Below are 25,007 nucleotides of genomic sequence, written 5' to 3'. Positions count from 1 at the left end.
TTATCTTGCCGACGAACTCCTTGCTGTGGTGGAGACCCACAGGTTTTTGGGGGTGGTTTTCGATGCCTGGTTGACTTGGCTGCCTCATATCCGGCAGCTGAAACAGACGTGTTGGCGGCATCTAAACGCTCTGAGATGCTTGAGCAACACCCGCTGGGGCGCCGACCGCTCTACACTGTTGCAGCTCTACCAGGCGTTAATCCAGTCCCGTCTGGATTATGGGAGCCTGGCTTATGGCTCAGCATCCCCATCTGCGTTACGGGTGCTGGACCCGATTCTCCACAGCAGGATATGCCTTGCCACTGGTGCTTTCCGCACCAGCCCTGTGGACAGCGTACTAGTGGAGGCAGGTGTACCTCCACTGCGGTTCCGACGCCAACGTTTGCTGGCCGCTTATGCTGCCCATGTTCTAAGCTCGCCCGGGCATCCAAACTATCGCCTCCTGTTCCCGCGGTCGGTCGTCCGTATGCCAGAACGTCGGCCCCGGTCTGGTTGTACAATAGCGGTCCGCGTCAAAGAGCTTCTCTCTGGGCTCCAGGGTTTCACTGTTCCACCTCCTTTCCGGGCTACTTTGCATACACCCCCATGGTGTGTTCGTCGCCCTAGCCTTCGGCTCGACTTGGCACAGGGCCCTAAGGACTCAGTCCCTTCAGAGGCCTTCCGCCGCCGCTTTTATTCCATCCTGGCCACGTATCAGGGCTCTGGTGTTGTTTACACTGACGGTTCGATGGTTGCTGGTCGTGTCGGATATGCGCTCACTCTAGGGGACCTTTCCGAACAACGTTCCTTGCTGGATGGCTGCAGCGTTTACACTGCTGAACTGGTCGCCATCTTTCGTGCCCTAGAGTATATCCGCTCCTGCTCAGGTGAGTCCTTCGTTATCTGTAGCGATTCCCTGAGCGGTTTACGAGCTCTCGACCAGTATTTCCCTCGTTCTCGTTTGGTGATGGCTATCCACGAGTCTCTGCATACTCTCGCCTGTTGCGGCCGCTCTGTGGTCTTTGTGTGGACCCCCGGTCATGTCGGTATCCCGGGTAACGAACATGTTGACCGCCTGGCGAAAGAGGCCACCAGTAAGCCATCTCTGGACGTTGGCCTCCCAGAGACTGATTTGCGGGCAGTCTTCCGCCGCAAAATCTTGGCGCTATGGGACGATGAATGGCGCGAACTGCAAATGCGCAATAAACTCCGTGCTGTCAAGGAGACGACGGCTGTGTGGCGGTCATCCCTGCGTGCCACTCGCAGGGACTCAGTAGTTCTTTGCCGGCTCCGCATTGGCCACTCCCGGCTGACACACAGTTATTTACTGCGCCGGGAGGACCCTCCTCTATGTCGCTGTGGGGCAGCTTTGACAGTGGCCCACATTTTGCTGGCCTGCCCCCTTTTAGCTGTGGTCAGGCAGACATTTGCGCTGCCTGCTACGCTCCCTGCCCTTTTAACAGACGACTCCACTATGGCTGACTTAGTTTTAAGTTTTATTCGGGCAGGGGGATTTTATCATTTACTCTGAGTGTTTCTGTTTTATTTTATTGTTTTGTGTTGATTCTGGCCTTTGGCCTATGGTTTTACACTGATTTTTAAATGTGTTTCTAAGTGGTTGGCCTTTCCTTTTTTATGTCTATGGTCGGCCAACCACCGTCACACTCTGTGTGGTTTTAGTTTGTTTTGTCTTGTCTTTGTCTCAGTATCTCTTGTTCTGTATCGTCTGTGATCTCTTCTGTTCCTTGTTTTTATTCTCTGTGGGTGTTCTTTGTCTTTGAACAAAGGGACCGATGACCATGGCAGTCTGGTCCCTTTAATCCCCCAAACCAACCAACCAACTGCCGTGTACCTGCTTAATAGAAGTCCTACCAAGGCTTTGGAAGGAAAGGTACCTGCAGCTTTGTGGTATAATGAGAATGCTGAGAGTGTTCGGATGTATTGCTTATCTACTGCTACCAAAGGAATTGAGAACAGGTAAATTTGAAGGCAAATCCTTAAAATGCTATATTACTGGTTACTGACCTAATGGCTACAGGCTTTGGTGTCCAGAGGAAGGAAAAATAGTCATAGGAAGGAACATTGTTTTCTACGAAGGAAGGTTTGAGTTTGAAAGTAAACCAGCTGAGGACTGGATCCCAGAATCTGTAAGGGAATCATTCAAGAAGGGTGATAATGAAGACGTCGAAGAAGATGCCAAACCAAGTGACCGAGAAAGAAGGCTGCTGTAACCATGGCCGAAACGTTGCTTTTTCTCCACCAGCAGTAGGTTTATACATTATGACGCGGTACCATACCCCGAAAACGTTTATGTCAAGTGATGGGGGTCATGAAAGAATTCCCATACCGGAACTGACCAGTGACAAAAAGGGAGCTGAAAATTTGTCGGAAAAGAAAACTGTTCGATGTTCTACCAGGAAGAGGAACCATCCTAAATATCTGAAAGACTACGCTGTCCTTGCACTCAATGCTTATTCATTTGTGGATGATGTGCTGAAAAGTTACAAGGAAATTGCAAATCGTGAAGATAAGGAATACTGGTATAAAGCTGTACTGGATGAAACTGACTCTATAAAGGAAAACAGGACATGGATCTATGTTAAATTACCACCTGGAAGGAAGACTATTGGCAGTAAGTGGGTGTTCAAATTAAAAAAGGACAAGGGTGGAAATATCATAAGACACAAGGCTAGAATTGTGGCAAAAGGATGTTCACAGAAAAGGGGATTTGACTACGATGAAACATATGCACCAGTGGCTCGACTTGAACTGTTAGAATAATGCTAGTTATTGCAATCCAACTAGGACTGGTTCTGGAACAGTTTGATGTCGCCACCAGTTTTCTTCTTGGATTACTCAAGGAGGAAATATACATTACTATTCCTGAAGGAGTGGGTATTCGAGAAGAATTGAAAGACGCAATTGGTTTGGTTTGCAGATCACAGAAATCTTTATATGGCGTAAAGCAAGCACCACTAGCATGGAATCACTCTATTCACACCTTTCTTATGTCTATACGATTCACTCAGTCAGAAGCAGATAAATGTCTTTACTGTATGATTTTAAAGATAGTTGTTATTTATTTTGTGCTCTATGCTGATGACATTTTGATGGCAGGAAATAATAGAGAGGAAATGGACAGAGTGAAATTTTAAGTTAAAGCAGAAGTTCAAAATAAAGGAACGAGGAGAACCATAATCATACTTGGGAATCGAGAGTTCTATGAACAACGGAGAAATGTATCTGAGCCAAACATCGTATTTGAAGAATTTGCTACAACGATTCAACATGCAAGATTGTAATCCGGTCAAGATGCCTATAGAAGTTAAACTTGAAATCACGGAAGGAAAAATCATCGATAAGCCTTGCAGAGAGTTGATTGGATGTTTGATGTACGCAGACAGCAACAAGACCTGATTTGTGTGCTATGGTCAACTTCTTGAGCAGATACCAAAATAATCCATCGGAACAACTCTGGAAAAGCTTAAAAAGAGTTTTGAGACATATCAAAGGAACCATCGATATGAGACTACATTATCGAAAGGGGAATCAAGAAGTTCTTCTGGCCTATGCTGATGCAAAATGGAATAGAAAAGAAGAGGCAAGATCTACCTCTAGTTATCTATTAAAATGTTTTGGAAACACCGTCTGTTGGGCAACAAAGAAACAGACTAGTGTTGCTTTGTCTTCTACAGAGGCAAAATATGTAGCTCTGGTAACAGCTGCAGCTGAGTTACTCTGGGTGAAATATTTGCTGGATGATATTCAAATTCCACTCCAGCTACCAATTCGTATATTTGAGGATAATCAGTCCTGTATACGTTTACTGAAAACATTGGAACTTCGACGGTTGAGACACGTCAATGTTAAATATAATTTTGTGCGTCAACTCCACCACCGCAGGATCATCGCGGCCGAGCATGTACGTTTGGAGGACCAGATTGCAGATATTTTTACCAAAGGCTTACCAGCTCTTAGATTCATTGCTTTGAGGTGCTTATTGGGTTTATTTTAATTTTTGTTAGCGTTAAATGTAAAATCATTAAATTGAGGAGGGGTGTTAAGTGCTGTACCATCAAAGAGTAAAACAGATGTTTTTGTTCAGTTGTTCTGTTAAGACTTTCAGTTTAATAAAAAAAAAACCATCTAATAGTTTTTAACTTTACATGTGTTATTTTATCGTAAGAAACTAAATTGCAGCAAAATGTGTTCTGACTGGGGCCACAGGCGAGTGAAGTGTGCTGACTGTTTGCATATCCATAAAAGAGTGATATATAAGACAAACAAAAAACAGACTTTGTTCAGGTTGGGAATAAGTGTTCTCATTTGAAGACACTGTTTAAAAAACAAAGTGAAGTTGTTCCCAGTGATGACTTTTTGTGTTCTAAATGTTTTGACAGAATAACAGTGGTGTTATATGAAAAAGGTGAAGTCTGCCATGGTGCAAATGATGCAGATTTTGCATCAATAGAAAAGAATTAAATACCCTGAATCAGTCAACTACAGAGGTAGGTATTAGTCCTGTTAAGAAACTGTGGTCAGTAAAGTCAAGTCATAAGCTCTATGCATCAAGAAAGCACAGAGAAAATAACTAAAGCTATGGATGAATACCCTACCGCAAAACTGACCACACTCTTCAAAGTAGAAATTCCATCTTCAGAAGAAAATGAACCAAAGCACTCTTGCACCTCTTGCCAGGAATTTTTCACAAATATCATATCAGCTGTTGTGCGTCCTGCTGTGAAAAGGTGCAAGTTTTAACTATTATTCCAGAGACATTTTCAAAGAAAACAATTTTGGACCATGTTCCATCAGTATCAAAGTACATGGTAGGAAATCAAGAAATGTGAGGTTTGTAAAAGGAGTCTTTGGAAGACCAGATCCCTATTATGATCATCCTGTTGAAGCAGCTCAAGTTCAAATAGTGCAGTCATTTTATCTGAAAGATAAATGGGACTGTTCTTGCCAGAGTGCCAACAAAAAAAGACACTATAACTGTAACAGTTGAAGGTCAAAAAGTTGTGAAAGTGAAGAGGTACATGACTCGCAGTATTAAAGAAACTTTTGGAATTTGTAAGAGCAACTACACAACTTCACTTACGGTATTGGAAGATCAAAATTTTATGTGCTACGACCTAAGTGGGTAGCTCCATAGCCACCTAGAGATGTCTGTTTATGTGTGTACTGCACAAATTTTGAACTTTCTGTGAAACTTTGAAGACCTTACTGGAGCACATGACATATGACATCTTGGTTGGGCATGTGAAGTTGTTAGTAGTCTGTGACGTAAAGCGAGGGACTTTTTTATTTTAAGAATGTGGTGACTGCCCTGGAAAGGGAGGACTGTCTTTACAGACACTTGGCCTGGAAGACGTAGTAGATAACTCTGCAGAAATTACATATGTGACATGGGAGAAAAATAAATTAAGAAAACTGTTGCGTTTGACAGTTTCATTGATGAACTTAGTAAATCATCAGTGAAAGCAGTAACACACCAGCATCTGAAGAATTGCAACAACACATTGCAGAAGTGAAGAGGTCTGCACAGACTGGAGAACTATGTTTAGTGCTTCACTGTGATTTTGCTGAGAACTGGTGTGTAATTCTCCCACAAGAAGTACAGGGGTATCATTGGAGTAACGACCAGGTTTCAGTATTTACAGGAGTAAGATATTTTCAAAGCAAGGCCACAAGTGTTGCAGTTATAAGTGATGACACAGGACATGACTCAGCACATGCTTGGCTAGCAATGCACAAAATTCTTAAACTGCAAACGGGCAGAGAACATAATTATTTCTGATGGTGCTCCTACTCATTTTAAGAATTGTTACCAGCTGTTTGAATTGAGTAAGTTGCTTGTGCCAACTGACCAGGTATTCAATGCCACTGGTCATGGAAAGGGGCCTTGTGATGGTGTAGGAGGCCTGCTGAAGTGCCATGCAACAAAACATAATCTTTCCGGACCAAATACAGCTGCGATGCAGCGTGCTGAGGATTTTACGAGAGTTGTGAAATCTTACACATCCACAGCCCTCATTCTTTCGTGCAAAGAGCAAATCGAAGGATTCCGTGAGCAGAAAAAAGAATCGTTCAAACAAACTACTCCTGTGGAAGGAATTCCGAAGACACATTTTTGCACTCAAAGTGATGGGTGAACTCACATTGCACGCACTTTAAAGGGCAAGAGAGAAGAAATTTCATTTGTTCGGCCAACACCTCAGAAACAGCAGAATAATATTCAGGTTCACAACTGAGAAGGGGGTGACTGGTGGATTGCTGAGATTACAGACACCAGTTATGAGTTAAATGAAACTGCAGTGAACTTTACATGCTAACACATGGACCAGCTCCTGGATATAGATTTCCAGCTGGAGGACAGCAACACCACCATCAGTGCTCACTTTCTGTTCACAATGTTTTGAAGACTGCAAGTGCTTCAATTCCTATTGGTTCAACACGAAGGCATCTCTCTATATCAAAGGAAGCAGTGGAACACATTTTTAGTTAATTGACTGGCTAATTTTAGTACAAAACAAAGTGCACAGAAGTTGTATAAAATGAAACCTTTGTCTTTGGACCTTTCACATACATTTTGGAACCATTTAAAATGCTTGAAAAATGAGTTTCTTACTCATCTTTCAAAACTAAAATTATGTTAAATAAGGCTAGTTTTTATTTTTATGAGCCTGTTATGTGATAATGAAACAGATTTTATGTATGGCAAAAATTTCTATTGTTTATTAAACCTGTTCAACCTAAAAGTGGAAGCTCTTCTTTTCAGGGAATGTAGAACTATATAGTACTAATCAACAGGGAAAAAAATCAAACTTTTTTGGACTGGCATTTTTGAAAAAATTGTTTGCATAAATTATAAAAAAGTTTAGAATGTTATAGTAAAAGAACTTTGACAGATAAGTCCAAATGGAGGATTTCTTTGTAATCAAAAAGCAATTATCTTTCAAATGAAGAAAAGCCAACAAAATATCTAGAACTATTCCAGAGATACAGAATTTTAACATTTTTTCCAAAATTCGCATCTTCAAAATGGTATGCGCACTGTCATATTCGGAGGGCTGTATCTCGGAGCAGAAATTTTTTTGGAGAAAAAAAAGATGTGTTCCTTACTTAGTCCTTCATTTTAACATATGCTAAATTCAATAAGGTCTGAGACTATGAAGGTAAGATTTTTTCCTAGTCTGCCAGAATTGATATGGACTGTGCCATCAAGTAATACACACTATAGGAAAAGGCTGAAAGTGTAGCTCTTGTATGCTTTCTCTGATCTTTTGTACCCTGTCCAACTCTAGTATATTTTTAACAATAATGAGTAAAACATTGGCTCTGCGCGCGCGCGCTCTCACACACACACACACACACACACACACACACACACACACACACACACACACACTCTCTCTCTCTCTTAAGTGTAATTTTTTGGATTTTTCAGATCTCTTGTTAACATTTTCATAGTTAACATTTTCATAGTGGATAACGTTGTAAATGTTGATAAAATTCTATTTTTTAGGGCATGCGCTAATTGATCTAATTAAGAGATCTGTAGAGCCACCACCGGAGGTGGGTCACAAAGTGCTGTGCAGGCATCCATTTGAAGAATCAAAACGTGCTTATGTCATTCCAACAAGAGTGGAGCCATTACTTAAGGTTTGTTTGAACATGTCACATGTTAAAACTGATTTCTAGGGCAATGGAAGGATGACATCCAATTTAACTGAAGAGCCACAAAATGATACAGAAGGGGCTATGACAGAGGGAGTTATAATTTCTAGGGGATTGATTGATTTCAGCAATTACCATTAGTAGAGATATCTGAATGTTTGAAAAATCTGAACTTCGGTGGAACACTTCTGTATCATTTTCTTGGAAATACGGCTTTGAAAATTTTTGACACTAAATATGTTTTCGAAAAGTGTGACATGAGCACAATACTGTCTAAAAATAACTTGCAAGATTAAACCGTAATTTCATGCTTTATGTGGTTCATCTATAAAAATAAACTTTGGAGTTTAATGTGTTTTGTGTCTCTGTGCTGTTCTACCCTGTTCCCATTGCAGCTAATTCATATTAGCTTGTAAAGACTAATGCTTCTTCCTGAGCCTTTAGAGATGGTTTCATTAAAAAAAATTTAGGAAAGAAGAATAGTATGTAAACACGAAGAGAAATGTTTCAGTGTCTTGATCCTAAATTAAGGAGTAAAGGTGACAACTCAGTGATTCACTATGCTATCAAAAGGCACATAAACAATTCTTCATCTCAGTTTAGTAGTTAAAAACATAGACTTATAGTATGGAATGTTTAATGTACACATTTTATAAAATTCCTACACATTTGGAAAAATTACGAAAGCAGTCGTTCAAGACAGAGGCATTTACAGTGTAAGATGCAAGTATTTTGTTACTATTATGAAGCTGCTTCATGACGAGAATGATATTCACATTGTGTCCAGTTAAGTTTCAGTTTCTTTATTTTAATTTTTATTGAGTAACATATCTGTTTCCAGATTGTGTTAATATTGTTATTGATTGTCCATCTGTGAGGGTCCATAATTGCAAAGCACTAGTATTAGTGCATTATGTGTTCTGACTTTGCAAATAACAATATTGTTTTAGCGTTTACTGGAAAATTCTGGTTTAAGACAGTTGATCATTAAGTTTTGTTCCAAGCTATGCAAAACGACTATAGAAATGTGTAGAAGCATTTTTGCTAAAGGCAGGATTGATACTGAAAAAAGCCGTAAGCACTAATTTTGGAGAGCTTCTGTTCTGATAATTCTCACAGTTGGACACATTACACGCAAAAGTAAAGCAAAAAATTAAGTTATTAAATCACGTAGCTGACACCACTATTTAAGTAGCCCACCTACACATTTATACTTTCCTATAGGTACAGTTTGTCCCTTACAAGGCCATGTGAAAATAAAAAAAGTAATTCCAGTGTGAAGAAAATAAAACAGTATCCGACATAAAGACAGTATGTTCGAAAATGCACTACTGTAAAATCAGAATCTGCTGCTGTGCAATATTCCTTACCATATTATTCCACTCCATGCATGGAACACAGTTGAATGCTCCTTGGCATGTTAACCATACAAGGCTGAGTAAGTGAGCATAAAATGTTAGGCAGGGTGAGCACAACCTAACTGTATAGGCTTCCCACCCAAGTTAATGTGGCCACAAGTAGAAGTGGTGACAAAATCCTAAGTCATGTTTGACTCCAAAGGTGTGAAATATAATTTTATCCATGTGACTACAGCTAGCATAGGCTTCTCACTTACTGTGTCTGTCTGGAAACATTCAGCATGAGGAAGCAAGTGCAGTAAGAAGTAAAATTGAAACCAGGGTGTAAATTGTGAAGAAATGGGAGGGTCTAAATAGCAACAGCTGGAATAAATTATTGTTTATTGTTGAAAAAATAGCATGTCTGCTGGGTATTTTGTTCAAAAACTGCTCTACATTAGTGTGTTTCCAGGTGGGAATGACTCATTTTATAGAAACACAGTTGTAAGTAATCCCACACTTCAAAAGCTCATTCAGGGATACTAGCAGTAAAAAAAAAAAAAAAAAAAAAAAAAGCAGCAAAGTTTATTGCAGGGGGTGCTAAAGATATGAAACCTTTTAATTATCTTTGTAGTGAATGTTTTAAAGAACAAGGCCAAGAATGAATAGATCTAGAGGCAGTCTGTGGAGAAGTTTGTATTTCACATGTAATAGCACTTCTCTCCACCAAAGTACACGTGACAGAGGACAGACTGATGCAGTTTGAAACAGAAAAATGCCTTCCATTATTATGAAAGTTGTTAATAAAACACGTGCTGTGACAGTTGATATGTTGACTGATTTGCACAATCAGATGCACTGTTTGGTGCTCACAGCAAATAATTTCTACATCTATACTCTTCAGACCACTGTGAAGTATACGAGAGAGATTACTTCCCATTGTTCAAAGTATTAGGGCTTTTTCCATTCCATTTATTTATGGAGCATGGTAAGGAGGATTACTGAAAGGCCTCTGTGCACACTGTAATCAGTCTAATCTTGTCTTCGTGATCCTTGTGGGAGTGATAGTGTAGTCTGTTCCTAGATTCCTCGCTTAAAAAAGATTCTAGAAACTTTCTGAGCAGGCCTTCATTGAACATTTTGTGTATCTACAAGTGTCTGCCAGTTCTTTCAGCAGTTTTGTAACTCTCTCCCATGGGTCAAAATGTGTGTGAACATTTGTGCTGCTCCTTATTGTATCTGTTCAGCATCCCCTGTTAGTTCTATTTTGTACAGAATCCAAACACTTGATCAATATTTTAGGATGGGCCACATGAGTATTTTTTTTTGCAATCTCCTTTTGTAGACTGATTTCATTTTCATAATGTTCCATGAACAAATCGAAGTCTCCACCTGCTTTACCTATGATTCAATCTATGTCATCATTCAGTTTCGTATCCCCACAAATTGTGACACTAGGATATTTGTATGAGTCGAATGATTCAAACAAGGATATGGTTTCTTTTCTTTTTTTTATGAAATGCAAAATTTTACATTTCTGAAGATGTAAAGCAATTTGCCAGTCTTTGCACCACTTGTAAACCTGATCAAGATCTTGACTAAACACTTGCATAGCTTTTTACAGAGATTACTTCATTACAGATAATGGCTTGATCTGTAAAAAGCCTGAGGCTACAATCAATATTGTCTGCAAGTTCATAATATACAGTATGAACAGCAGGGCTCCCAACACCTTTTCACATCGATGACTCTCCATCCTAGATAACATGCAAATCTCACATGGATCATACTTTCAGTAATAAGCGTACATGTGGTACTGACTCAAATACCTTGGAAGTCAAGGAACACTACATCTTTTTGACTGATTTGATGAATGGCTTTCAGGATATCGTGTGAAAAGGCTGTCAGGGAATCGTGAGAAAGCACTAGTTTGGTTTCACATAATTGATGTTTTCGGGATCCATGGTGGTTGGCATGGAGGAGGTCATTCTATTCAAGATACCACATTACATTTGAGCTCATAATATGTTCTAAGATTATACAACAAATAGACATCAGTGATATTGGATGGTAATTTTCTGTAGCACTTCTGCTGCCCTTCTTGTGGATGGGTGGGACCTTTGCTTTCTGCCGTCTACTGTGTGCTGTTTTTTATTCGAGGGATCTCCTATATATTATTATTGAAAGATGGGTTATAATGGCCATAAATTTATTATAAAATCTGGTAGGAATACCATCAGGCCTAGGAACATTGTTCAGTTTTAATGATTTCAGTAGTTTCTCAGTGCCACAGACAGTGATGTTCTATTTCACTCATCTTTGAATAAACACAGATTGGTCTCTTGTGAGTAATGTTTTATTTGCAGCTAAATCCCCAGACATTGAGTAGAATATAAATATTATGAGAGAAATAAGAGAGGATGGCTGACTGGAACATTTTGTTGGAAGTGTTGCATAACTTCTTTGTTTACTCTGACCAGCATGCCAAGATAATAAAAACTTTGGAAAATCGTGAATGGCTTTCGTGTGTTGTTCATATTAACACAGCAGCTAGACACATTTTTGATGAAGATAATTTCTTGTTTAGCGATGCCCCAAAGATCACAGCAACAACAAATACGGTCATATGCATTGTATGTCACATGAAGAAAAGTGGCTTCTACTCATCTTGGAATTCATTGCTAAAACAAGAGGTCAGCACATGCTGGATCAGCTTTTATACCATGCTAGAGTCCATACATATTCACTGTAATGAAGTTTCTACTTGACTGACGAGAAAGAATTATGCTTGTAGAGATGCACACAGCTTGTTCATGCATTGTTGTCTTTCAACAAACCCATTACCAAAATGTTGATTGTAAAGCTGGACAACATTTGGAGGATTCTGTACCGGTACTGCATAGCCCTCAAATTACCTGTGATAGCAGTGACAGGCATACATGATACTGGCCCAAAACATGACTGATATCCTAGATGGCAGAACCTGAGCAAACTCAAGATGTGCTTTTGTAAGTGGCTGCCTCCGCACTCTTTCAATGATTATTAGGTGTCAGAGAGAAATCCCTAAACTTTTTGGTGAAGAGAACCAAACAGCATTCATCCAGATTTCGTTCCAGGCGTTTCCTTGTCTGCCTTCTTCGCACACCATAGTACTAAGGGATTTGCCCTGTTGTTTATTATGGACTCCTCAAGGACAAACTGATTATGTGGAAGTGGTTGCATACTGTCTGGATCAACACAGTCGTGCTGATAGCCTCCTCTGGGTACCTCTGAACCGTAGTTTGTAGGTAATGATCATCAGCTGGTGTTGTTGACTGGGCATTCATTACAAGGCAGACCTTCAGTGATTTTTGTCTCACACTGTTGGTCAAAAGATCGAATGACATCAGTGCAGTGTATGCCAGATCAGTGGGCAGCTTCCCATGCTGCAATACTTTTTCCTGTAAAGTGGTATTGTGTACGTGGTCTCAACTAGAAATCGCCCTTTCAGCCATGTCGACAGACTGAACTGCGTACGCAAGTTGCATTGCCCAATTCATGCTTGGAGACACAGCACATACTGCAGAACTACACTGAGAATACATATTTGCTTTTACCTCCAATACACAGATGGCTGTATGTAACAATTTCCTGTGGTCAAAAGAATACTGAGGCAAGAGGTTTCCAGCTGGAAGGAAAAAAGAGAGAGAAAGAAAAAAAAAAGAACTGTATTTGATGCTACCGGTGGAAAACTTTCTTAAGCAGTTTATGTCGGCTCCTATCAAGATATTTTATAGATTACTTCATTCTGGTGTGTGTTTCATTTGTCTTTGTTTTTTGGGAATTCCTGTCATACAGGCATAATTTAAAATTGATGTGCTTTCTTTTTAAGGTTTGCTGGCAGGATGGTAAAATTTGTTGCCCTCTTCCTACACTCAGTGAGGTGCGATCAAAAGTCCATGCTTCTCTACGCACTCTGAGGCAGGATCACAAACGAAATCTGAATCCAACACCATATAAGGTAAGACTGATATAAAAGTTTTTATCAGCGCTTAAAAAATTAGTGACCATTAGTAAATAATTATAGCTAGCTTTATGCCTATTGTTGAGAAGACTGTAATGATTATCTACTTTCCATGCAGCCATAGAACACTTCAGGGCAGTTTTGTGATGATACATACAGGTCTATAAAGGCACCACATCTTTTTGCCTTCAGAAGAAGGAAATCGACACTGATGATGCATTACAGAAAAGATAGGGACAAGATGCCCTCTTAAGCATTGTGTAAAATGAACATAGTCGATTTTTGCTTTATTTTACATAATATTGTTTGCCAAAATTATCATGCCTTGGAGGAAGCATAAGAATGATCAAAGTTCTGCAGTTCAAAAGGGGGCATGGTCAACTTTCATTTGGTGTATGTAATCTCTAATCACTATTGATCATTTTATATGATACAGACTTCATCATATGTATTGGGTTGGTGCATGAGTTCGTAGTGTTTTTCCATAAGTTTAACATACACAACAGTTACGCACAACAGAGACTTCAGTCATAAACGATCTGAGGGTAATCTCAAAAGTAAGGTCTCCTGTTTTTTATAAGTACATAACTCTGTTTGTGTGGCAGTTAGTCACACTGTTATGAAGAGTGCTTCACGCGCTGTGTGTAAACATGTGCACGCCACGCTGAGGCGCTCAGTCTTGGCTTGGCAGCCGTTGAGAATGGAGCTCCTGTTGGATGTTACAGCCAAGTGCGAATTGCGTGCAGTTATTCGGTTTTTGAATGCAAAGGGCACTGCACCGATTGAAATTCATCGCCAATTGACAGAAGTGTATCGTGAGTCTTGCATGGATGTCAAAAATGTTCGTAAGTGGTGTAGAGTTTGCACCTGGTCGGACCGAAATTCATGGTGAACAAAGGAGTGGGAGACCGTCAATTTCTGAGGAGACAGTGTTGAAGGTTGAGCAAAGCATGCGTGAAGATGGGTGGATCACCCTGGATGACCTCTGCACGTTGGTTCCTGAGATTTCCCAAAGCACCACTCACAGAATTTTAATGGAAACATTGAACTACCGGAAGGTGTGCGCAAGATGGGTGCCACGCATGCTGACTGAGGACCACATGTGGCAACGAGTTGGTGCTTCCCACGCATTTCTTCACCACCTTGCAGCCGAACAGGACAACTTTCTGGACTAAATTGTCAAGGGTGACGAAACCGTGGCATACCACTTTACACGTGAGACCAAGCAGCAATCACGCCAGTGGCGGCATCCTTCTTTGCCAAAGCCACGGAAATTCAAACAAACACAGTATGTCGATAAAGTCATGACAACGGTTTTCTGGGATCGGAAAGGGTTATTGTTGGTCGACTTTATGCCCACTTGGACCACTGTGAGAGTCTGAGAAAACTCAAACGGGCAATTCATAACCAGAGAAGAGGAATGTTGAGCAAGGGCGTACACTCTCTCCATGAAAACTTTCGCCCACACATCACTCAGCAAACCTTTGCTCTCCTGCAACAGTTTCAGTGGAACATAATCACCTACCCACCCTATAGTCCTGACTTGCCGCCCAGTGAGTATCATCTGTTCCCTAGGTTAAAAGAACATTTGGCTGGAAAGCGATTCAGCCCCGACGACGATGTGAAAGAAGAGGTTCATAACTTTCTGAACAGCATGGCGGCGAGCTGGTATGACATGGGCATACAAAAACTGCCACAGCGTGTATAAAAATGCATCGACAGAAATGGTGATTATGTCACAAAATAGCTAAATGTTCAAGCTGTAAGCTGATGTAAACCATTGTAGAGATAAACAGGTCTATGTACTTATAACCCTCATATATTCTCCTTCACTATTTACAGCAATCTTTCAATGCTGGGGTAACTTTTCAATTCCATGGCTGTAAAAATCATGTGGTTTTCAGGTGAAGAACTCGTCAAATCATGATAGGAGCATGCTTTTTGGGTGCGGAACGACTTCCCAAACCAACTCTAGTGTAATCTTTTTTGTCAGTCTAGCAGGATGCAGGTGGGTATTACCATTATCATGGATTAGTATCACTTGACACAGTTTTCCAGGTCGTCATTCGTATGGTCCCCAAAGTGTCTCAGTTGTTGACAGTAAATGTAGGCAGTTATAGTTACACCTTGGGGAAGCAATTCATAGTCCACCACATCTTTGCTGTTCCAACAGATGCATAACATTATCTTTTGTGAAAGCACACAGGTCTTTGTTTGGGGAGTTGCTGCTGTGTTTTGGCACAACCATTCATTTCTTTCTCTTACATAAGCATAAAGACGCTATTTTTCGTCACTAGCAGCACTACGGGATAGGAGTGGTCGTGTTGTTCACAAGCCAATTGATGATGGATGAGCAAGCAGATGACCACCCACTGTGTTTTGTGATTTCAGCTTAGTGCGTGCGATACTCCTAATATCCATTGTGTGCAAATATCACACGATGGTTGGATGATCACAGTTTGTCCCATTTGCCAGTTCTTGAGTACACTGATGTGGATTATTGTGAATTAATGTGTTTAAACTATCTTCATCAAACCTCAAAGGTGTTCCTGAAAATTGAGAGTCGCTAATGTCAAAATGATCCTACTCAAAATGCGAAAATCATTATCTTGCCATGCTCTGTCCAATGGCATTATCCTCATATAGGGTGCAAACCTTTCTGGCTGTCTCCACTGTTGTCACACAGAGGAATATGTCAGAATTGTTCAAATTTCTCCACTTGACACTCCATTTTCTAGTGTCCACAGCTCCACTCACTGTCTCCAAGTAACAAAATGACAATATGTAAGTATACCCATAGCAACCGGAATACTAACACATGAAACAAAAGCGCTACAAACTTTTGCACCAACCTAGTATAAACAGAAGTCTAGTCCAATCAAAGGATACAGCCACAGTCTTAAATATTAAAATCAGCATTGTCCATGTTGTTCAAATCTCTCATAGTGTAACATGAGTTTTCTGTCAGCCAGTTATATAATTGAATTTTAAAATATTTTAATGGCATGGATCGAGCAGAGAGAGATAAAAATTTTTGAGATCATTTACTTTCTGCTAGATTCAATTTTTGCTAGTCTGTGCTTTGGGATGTCATTCATTGCATTATTTCTGGTAATGTGTTTGTGAATTGCTTCGATCACTACGCAATTTTTAATGTTCTTCTTGGCAATGCTGTTAGTATTATTCACCTGGTGCAAAGAGGGCAACAGTGTTTGATGAGATCACAGCTTATTAAACAGAAATTCTTTTAGGTGTTGATAAATAGGGGCATGTCCCCATATCTATCTATCTTTTTTTCCAGGTATTTATCCCATGTGGTACAAGGTCAGCTTTTTCAACAATAAGCAAATTTTATTTTGTCATTTAATTTTGTGTCCAGATGCCCTTTCTGATGCCACAGTCATCAAGGTAACCTAAGGGGAAAGGGCAAGGGGGAGGGGGGCAGATGTGCGCTGGCTGTTTGAGAAATGTGTAAATTTTGTTCCATATGTTAACCACATTTTAGCTGTTTGTATTTGAATCTCATAGTCTAGAGGTTAGCTTTGCTACCTCCAGAATGGGGGTTGTGGGGTCAATTCCTCACTGCATCAGAGATTTTCTTCATTTGGGGACTAGATGTTTGTGTTACCTTAACCATCCCATCTTCATCACAAAAGATGCGCAATTCGCCAATTTGGTATCAAATAGAAAGACTTGCACCAGGTGGTCTAACAGTCCCATATGGGCTCCCCCAGTCAATAATGCCATATGCTATGATTTCATTTCAGCCATTATCTGAGGCTTTTGCCTAAAAAGATATGGGAATAAGATATGTGACTGAAAGGGGACGAAATGTGTCGTACAAAATTAACTACTGTGAGCCTTATTTCTCAGTTTACACATTAGTAGGACAGTGATGAGTATCTTTTTGCAAACTTGATCGATATGTTCTTCCCAATTCAGTTGGCATCAATAAAAATTCCTAAAAGTTTGACACTTTTATTTTGTGTATCCTTAGACAAACATAACAGGACCTTTTGGGTTTGCTCTGGATTACAAACAAGGTTATTGAGTGTATAACAGTTTAATGCAGAACCAAATGTAAATATAAATACAGAAAACTGTTACCAATCACTTTTAAACTATTTTTTATTCCCATAGTCTAGTTTTCAGGTTCAGCTTTAGATGGAGCAAGCTGAAGTTACACCTCTATTTTCATTATGTGATGTTGGGTAGTGGCTCTATGACAGGAAGATAGGAAATACACTGATAAGTCAAAACATTAGGACCACTGCCCACTGTGAGGTTGGATGCCAACTGGTGGTTTGCAAGGTACATGGCATGGTAACAAATGTATGAAAGTGGAGCAGACATAGACAGGAGTCACCTTAGCGAGTATGGGTTGCAAATGGGGAATTCCATTGAGATAAGAAACTTTGACAAAGGGCAGATTGTTATTCACAGGCTCTACGTAATGAGTATCTCAAAACAGGTGAATCTGATTGAATGTTCACATACTTCTGTCGTGAGCATCTACGGAAAGAGGTAGAAAGACAGTGAAACTACCACCAGGCACTAAATGGTTGCATGTCCATGTCTCTTCACAGAGTGTTGGGTTCAGAGGCTTGTCTGCTCTGTAATGCAGGACAAATGGTGATATGTGGCGTCTCTTCTGGAAGAGCACAATGCTGGTGCACGCACAAGTATTTTGGAGCACACTGTTCGTCGTACATTGTTGAACATGGAGCTCCGCAGCAAATCACCCCTATGTGTTCATATGCTGAAACAATGATACGATTGCAGTAGGCACAGAACCATTGGGATTCAACCTTCAGTCAAGGGAAACATGTCAGATCTTCAGGAGAATCCCATTTTTGCTACGCTAGCTTGATGGTCATCCCCACAAACTTCGTCATCAAAGTGAACAGCGACTTGAATGTGCAGCCTGCCATGGATGCAGGCTGGTGGGAGCAGTATTAAGCTATGGGAGACGTTCTCCTGCTCTTACATGGGACTTGTGGTAGTAATTGAAGAGACACTGACAGTTGCAAACCACCTGCATCCCATCATGCTTGTTGTCTTCCCCAATGGCAATTTCATCTTTCAGCAGTATAATTTTATGTGTCTTGAAGCCAGAACTGTGCTACGTAGTTTGAGGAGCATTATAGCGAACTCACATTGATGTCTTAGTGACCAAATTTGCCAATGTAATTCCAATGGAACTCATCTGGGTCACTGTTGTATGCAATCACTGAGTACACAGATTAGCGGCCTGTTATTTACACGAGTTGCATGACTTGTGCATGAACATCCAATGCCACAGACCTCCAGAAACCTACCAACAAACTGTCGGATCCCTGACAACACAGAATCAGCGATGTATTTCATCCAAAGACGGACAAACAAGCTATTAAGCAGGCGGTCATAATGTTTTGGCTCATCGGTGTATGTTGGCATATTACTGAGAGTGGTAGCGGTGCATGGCAAGTTCTGTTGAATTTTCTGCATGTGAGGTAGCAGATTTACACACGTTGCTACTCTTCAAGTTGTAACTGATGGAATGTTTACTTTCTGTAAAACAAGACAATTGTCATGATTGTTCTTGGTCATGGGAGAAATTAGTACTACGATCCAACATTACCTGCTTAATTCTAAAGGCACGCCATTTTTGTTTTTAGTACGGCTTCTGTGACTAACAAATGCTTTTGCCAGTATTTGAGACAGAAGCCATGAGCTTTGTGAAATTATTTCCTATTGTGTACTTACAGTGGTGTATGTTGCATTTTTAAATTCCCTGCATATATTTTGCCCATGCTTATTCGTCTTTTCTTCCTTCTTGCCAATGTGAAAAGTCTGTGGAAGGCTGGTCTGAAAAGAACTGGACAAATGAAGTGGACATGTCTTGAATCTGAAATTGGACTGTGAAATGTGATGTCAGTACAAGATGTCAGTGACGGATTGTAGAGCTTCATGCAGCTTTAAAACATTGAATCTCTCTGACAATTACTGTCATCTGCTCCTACAGTTTATGTACATGCATTGTGCACTTTGACAGCTTTCATTTGTTGCTTTGTAAGAAATACTTCTGATTTTAAACCAGGTATATTCGGCTTATACATGCTTCTTTCAGAGGTGAATGTCTTGTCTTGTTGTTTATGACCCACTGTCCTTCTGAACAAATACATGTTGTGATGGTTTGTGACACCATTGCATATTTCAAGAAACTTAATTTTTTCCAGAATACTAGTAATTGGACTGTGGCTATTACATTGGGGTATTTTTAAAGTGGTACGTTTCCTCTAACACAGTGCCAGAAATGCAGTGCAAAGGAACGACCATTGGCTTGTGTTCCCATGTCCGTCTGAGTCACGATCCTCGCTCATACTCAGTTGACAGTATTGCTGGACTGGTGGATTCTTGGCTTTACTGTGTTGTTTAATCTGCTGTTTTACATGTGCACTTTTTAAGTTTATTACTGTATTCTGTTTAAAATTAAAGTTGCTGTATAGTTATAAACAATTTATTAAGGTGTGATTAAGAAGTGTACAAATCAGAAAAGGAAACGCGTTGTGTGCACACATGAACAGAAACTAAGTGTTCTGCAAAGACCTGACAGAAACGAGTCATTTACTAACTCAGCCTCTGAAATCTGTGTTGGAGTGACAACAGTTAAAGACTGGAAAAAGAACCAAAAGTGGTGACCATGAATTGTCATTGATTGTAATTGACAAATCTAAGAAAACAAGACCCTTGAAAAACATAAACATGCCAGCACTTTCTGTTTATTACAAAGCTGAAAAGGTGTTTGGATGAATGGTAATTTTTTGGAAGAGCAGATTTTGGATGCATTTGTTCTAGCTGTTGAAACATACTTGAAATCAAAAAACCTATCACTCTGCACATTTGTATTCCTAGACAATACCTCAAGGTGACATAAAATCTATGTTTTTGCCCCTCCTCGTTTCCCCTTTGACTTAATCCAACCAATGGATCAGGGAGTTATTGACTGGTTAAAAAATGATTTTACAGCAGGAAATACATCAGCACATTGTTGAAGAGAACAGAAGGGTAATTGTAATCTTTTTGAAGCCTTAACATGTGCATTTAGGTGCTAAGTCATGGGACAGCAATATGCATATATTCAGATGACAGTAGTATCGCATACGCAAGGTATGAAAGGGAAGTGCATTGGCGGAGCTGTTATTTTTACTCAGGTGATTAATATGAAAAGGTTTCTGGCGTGATTATGGCCTCACGATGATTGTTAACAGACTTTGAACACAGAATTGTAATTGGAGCTACTTTATCTGATCAAAATTATCCGGACACCTGGCTGAAAATCACTTAAAAGTTTGTGGCACCCTCCATCGGTAATGCTGGAATTCTGTATGATGTTGGCCCACCCTTCCACTCTCTCAGGCATACATTCAATTAGATGCCGGAAGGTATCTTGGGGAATGGCAGCCCATTCTTCACCGAGTGCTGCACTTAGGAGATGTACCGATGTCGGTCAGTGGGGCCTAGCACGAAGTTGGCATTCAAAACCATCCCAAAGGTGTTCTATAGGATTCAGGTCATGACTCTGTGCAGACCACTCCATTACAGGGATGTTATTGGCATGTAACCACTCCGCCACAGGCCGTGCATTATGAACGGGTGGTTGATTGTGTTGAAAGATGCAGTCGCCATCCTTGAATTGCTCTTCAACAGTGAGAAGTAAGAAGGTGCTTAAAACATCAATGTAGGCCCGTGCTGTGATAGTGCCACGCAAAACAACAAGGGGTGCAAGCCCCCTCCATGAAAAACACGACCACACCATAATACCACAGCCTCCGAATTTTACTGTTGACACTGCACACACTGGCAGATGACATTCCCTGCCATCGGATCACCACAGTGTGTACCATGATTCATCACTCCACACAATGTTTTTCCACTTTGCAATTGTCCAGTGTTTACACTCCTTACACCAAGCGAGGCGTCGTTTGGCATTTACCAGCGTGATGTGTGACTTATGAGCAGCTGCTCGACCATGAAATCCAAGTCTTCTCACCTCCCGCCTAACTGTCATAGTACTTGCAGTGGATTCTGATACAGTTTGAAATTCACGCGTGATGATTTGGATAAACGTCTGCCTATTACACATTATGACCCTCTTCAACTGTCTGCACTCTCTGACGAGATCGGCCTGTATTCTTTTGTGCTGTACATGTCCCTTCATGTTTCCACTTCACTATCAGATCAGAAATAGTGGACCTAGGGATGTTTAGGTGTGTGGAAATGTCACTTACAGACATACGACACAAGTGACACCCAATCACCTGACCACATTTAAAGTCCACGAGTTCCGCGGAGTGCCCAGCCCTGCTCTACCATGATGTCTAATGACTACTGAGGTTGCTGATATGTAGTACCTGGCAGTTGGTGGCAGCACAATGCACCTAATATGAAAAACATATGTTTTTGGGGGTGTCTGGATACTTTTGATCACAAGTGTAGCTGCATGAGACATTTCATTTCGGAAATAGTTGGGATCCACAGAGTTAGGAGTGTGCCAAAAATACTTAATGACTGAGAGCAGCACTGTTTACATAGAGTTGTCACTGCTAACAGACAAGCAACACTGCATGAAATAACCACAGAAATCAATGTGGGACATATGATGACTATCCATTAAGACAGTGGTATGAAATTTCGCATTAATGGGCTATGGCGGCAGACGACCGACGCAAGTGCCTTTGCTAACAGCATGACACCACCTGTATTGCCTCTCCTTGGCTTATTAGTGTATTGGTCACACCCTAGCTACTGAAAAACCATAGCCTGGGCATGTGAGTCCTGATTTCAGTTGGTAAGAGCTGATGGTCTTCGCCATGGTCCAGGAGTAGCATCTTTGCCTAGTAATCAAAATATCGTCAGCTTAAGAAGTCACCCAAAGTCTGGCCTTGTAAAGAGGGCAGGGGAGTGACACAGGTTCAGGGCACTCTCTTGCCCTTGGGCGGGAAACTGCTCCTAAAAGGTGGAAGAATCAGCAATTATCAATGGCATTAGGATGCAGAAGACAGTGGAAACTACTGCATTAAAGATACAGTGTTTATCCGCAGGATATGTGGCCCAATAGTTGGAAAGTGTCATGATGATCTTTCTATTGGTGAAAAATTTCTGACTAGTCTCCCACTCAAATCTCCAGGAGAGGACTACCAAGGAGAAGGTGACCATGAGGAAAAGATCAAATAAGGAAATGATAATGTTCTATGAGTCACGCCGTGAAATATTGGCGAGTATAGAGTGAGGAATTAGAGAGGAGAAAGGCTAATAGAGCTCTACAATAAATTTGAGTTTGTAATAGTGTATACTCTGTTCAAGAATCACAGAAGGGGGGGGGGGGGGGGGGTAAACTTGGAAAAAGCAGGGAGATATGAGAAGATTTCAGTTAGATTGAATCATGGTCTGGAAGAAATTGTGAAATCAGATATTGAATTATAAGACATACCCAGGAGTATGTATAGACTCAGATCATAATTTAGTAATGATGAAGAGCTGGCTGAAATGTAAGAGATTAGTTAGGAAGAAAAAATGTGCAAAGAAGTGAGATTCAGAAATACTAAGGAATGAAAAGCTATGCTTGCAGTTCTCTGATGCTATAGATGCTGCAATAATGAAGAGCTCAGTAGGCAGTTCAGTTGAAGATATCTCTAAAAAGGGCAGTCACAGAAGCTAGAAAGAAAAACGTAGGTACAAGGAAGATCACTGCGAAGAAACTATGGGTAACAGAAGAAATACTTCAACTGATTGATGAACTCAGGAACTCAGAAATGCTCAGGGAAATTCAGGAATACAGAGGTACAATTCACTCAATAATGACATAAATAGGAAGTGCAGGGAATCTAAGATGAAATCCGGAAAAATGTGAAGAATGATTTTTGGAAGGACTGACTCTGCATATAGGAAAGTCAAAGATAGCCTTCAGTGAAATTTAAAGTAAAGGGAGTAACATTAAAAGAGTCCAATAGGAATTCCACTGTTAAATGCAGAGGAGAGAGCAGATTGGTGGAAAGAGTACGTTTAAGGCCCCTATTGGGGGAAGATTTGTCTAATGTAATAGAAGAAGAAACAGGAGGCTACATAGAAGAGATGGAGGATATAATATTAGTCAGAATTTAAAAGATCTTTGGAAGACTTAAGATCAAATAAAGTAGAAGGGATAGATAACATTACATTGGAATTTCTAAAATCATTGAGAGAAATGGCAACAAAATGACTATTTATGTTGGCTTGTGGAATGTATGAGACTGGCGATGTACCATAAGACTTTTGGAAAAACATCATTCACACAATTACAAAGGTAGCAAGAGCTGACAAGTGCAAGAATTATTGCACTACCAGCTTAATAGCTCATGCACCCAAGTTGCTGAAAAGAGTAATGTACAGAAGAATGGAAAAGAAAATTGAGAATCTGCCAGATGATGATCAATGTGGCGTTAGGGAATTTTGAAGGCACGAGAGAGGCAGATGTGACATTGCAGTTGATAATGGAAGCAAGACTAAAGAAAACTTAAGACACATTCATAGGATCTGTCGACTTGGAAAAAGCGTTCGACACTGTAAAGTGGTGCTAGATGTTTGAAACTCTGAGAAAAGCAGGGATAAGCTATATGGAAAGACGGGTAATATACAATATGTACAAGAATAAAGAGGGAACAGTAACAGTGAGAGAAGGGTGTAAGACAGAGATGTAGTCTTCTGTGCAATCTATGCATCAAAGAAACAATGATGGAAATAAGAGAGATTCTAGTGCAGGATTAAAATTCAGATAAAAGGATATCAGTGATAAAATTTCTTGATTATATTGCTGTACTCAGTGAAAGTGAAGCAGAATTACAGGATCTGTTGAATGAAATGAAGAGTCTAATGTGTTCAGAATATAAATTGAAGGTAAAACAAAGAAAGACAAAAGTAATGAGAAGTAGCAAAACATCAGAATTGTGGACAGTGTAGTAGATGAAGTCAAGGAATTCTGCTGTCTAGACACCAAAATAACCCTTACGGTGATGGAGCAAGGAGGACATAAAAAGCAGACTGGCACTGGCAAAAAGGACATTCCTGGCCGAGAGAAATCTATAAATATCAAATGTAGGCCTTAATTTGAGGAGGAAATTTCTAAGAATGTACATATGCACACAATATTGAATGGACTTTGGGAAAACTGGAACAGAAGAGAATCGAAGCGTTTGATATGTAGTGCTACAGAAGAATGTTGAAAATTAGATGGACAGATAAGATAAGGAATGTTGTAAGTTCTCCACAGAATCGGAAAGGAGAGGAATAAAGGGGTAACACAGACAAGAAGAATGGGCAGGATGATGGGACACCTGTTAGGACATAAGGAAATAACTTCCATGGTACTAGAGGGAGCTCATGTTCACAAACAACATTGTCATGTCACTGGGACACAATTGTTCAAGATTGTTTTGAAGAACATTTTGGGGCAGTTCGAGCGAATGGTTTGACAACCCAAATTGCCCTACGTGTATCGCATCAAAGATTTATGGGGCATAATTGAGAGGTCAGTTGATGCACAACATCCTGCACCAGCAGCTCTTCCACAATTGCGGATGACTATAGAGCAGCCTGGATCAGTATTTCTGCAAGGCCTTCCAATGACTTGCCGAGTCCATGCCACATAAAGTTGCTGCATTAAACTGGGCAGAAGGAGGCCCGACACAATATTGGGAGGGATCCTATGACTTTTTGTCATCTCCGTGTAATATGTAATTTACACAGTTGGTCAAGCTCAGGAAAAACTTTAATCCTGTTGTGGAGTTGTTCACTACAGTGACCAGATGCTAATGTCACATCTTAGGCATTTTTAATCTCTCCTGCCAAATGCACGCAGGGCACAGCACCAGTAGGGAGTATCAGCAGAAGTAGACCATGTGCATTTGCAGCCTCTGAACTGATTATAAACGCCAAAGAAGTGACATTAACAGCTGTCCGCTGCACCAGGGGGTTAAGGAAAGAACTCGACA

General features: G+C 40.4%; 1 protein-coding gene across 7 annotated transcripts in view; it reads left to right on the top strand.

Moving 5' to 3' along the window:
- The window catches only part of LOC124599187 (nicotinate phosphoribosyltransferase), a 125,112-nt gene that overhangs the window by 91,792 nt on the left and 8,313 nt on the right, over positions 1-25,007 (top strand). For all 7 annotated transcript variants that reach the window (XM_047136059.1, XM_047136056.1, XM_047136055.1 and 4 more), the window contains exons 11-12: positions 7,508-7,644; positions 12,868-12,996. In XM_047136059.1, coding sequence (XP_046992015.1) covers positions 7,508-7,644; positions 12,868-12,996 — 266 coding nt within the window. The remainder of the gene's footprint in view (positions 1-7,507; positions 7,645-12,867; positions 12,997-25,007) is intronic.

This window comes from Schistocerca americana, chromosome 1 (assembly GCF_021461395.2).
Source record: "Schistocerca americana isolate TAMUIC-IGC-003095 chromosome 1, iqSchAmer2.1, whole genome shotgun sequence".
In the NCBI taxonomy this organism is placed as follows: domain Eukaryota; kingdom Metazoa; phylum Arthropoda; class Insecta; order Orthoptera; family Acrididae; genus Schistocerca; species Schistocerca americana.
This window is presented reverse-complemented; position numbering and strand designations above follow the sequence as displayed.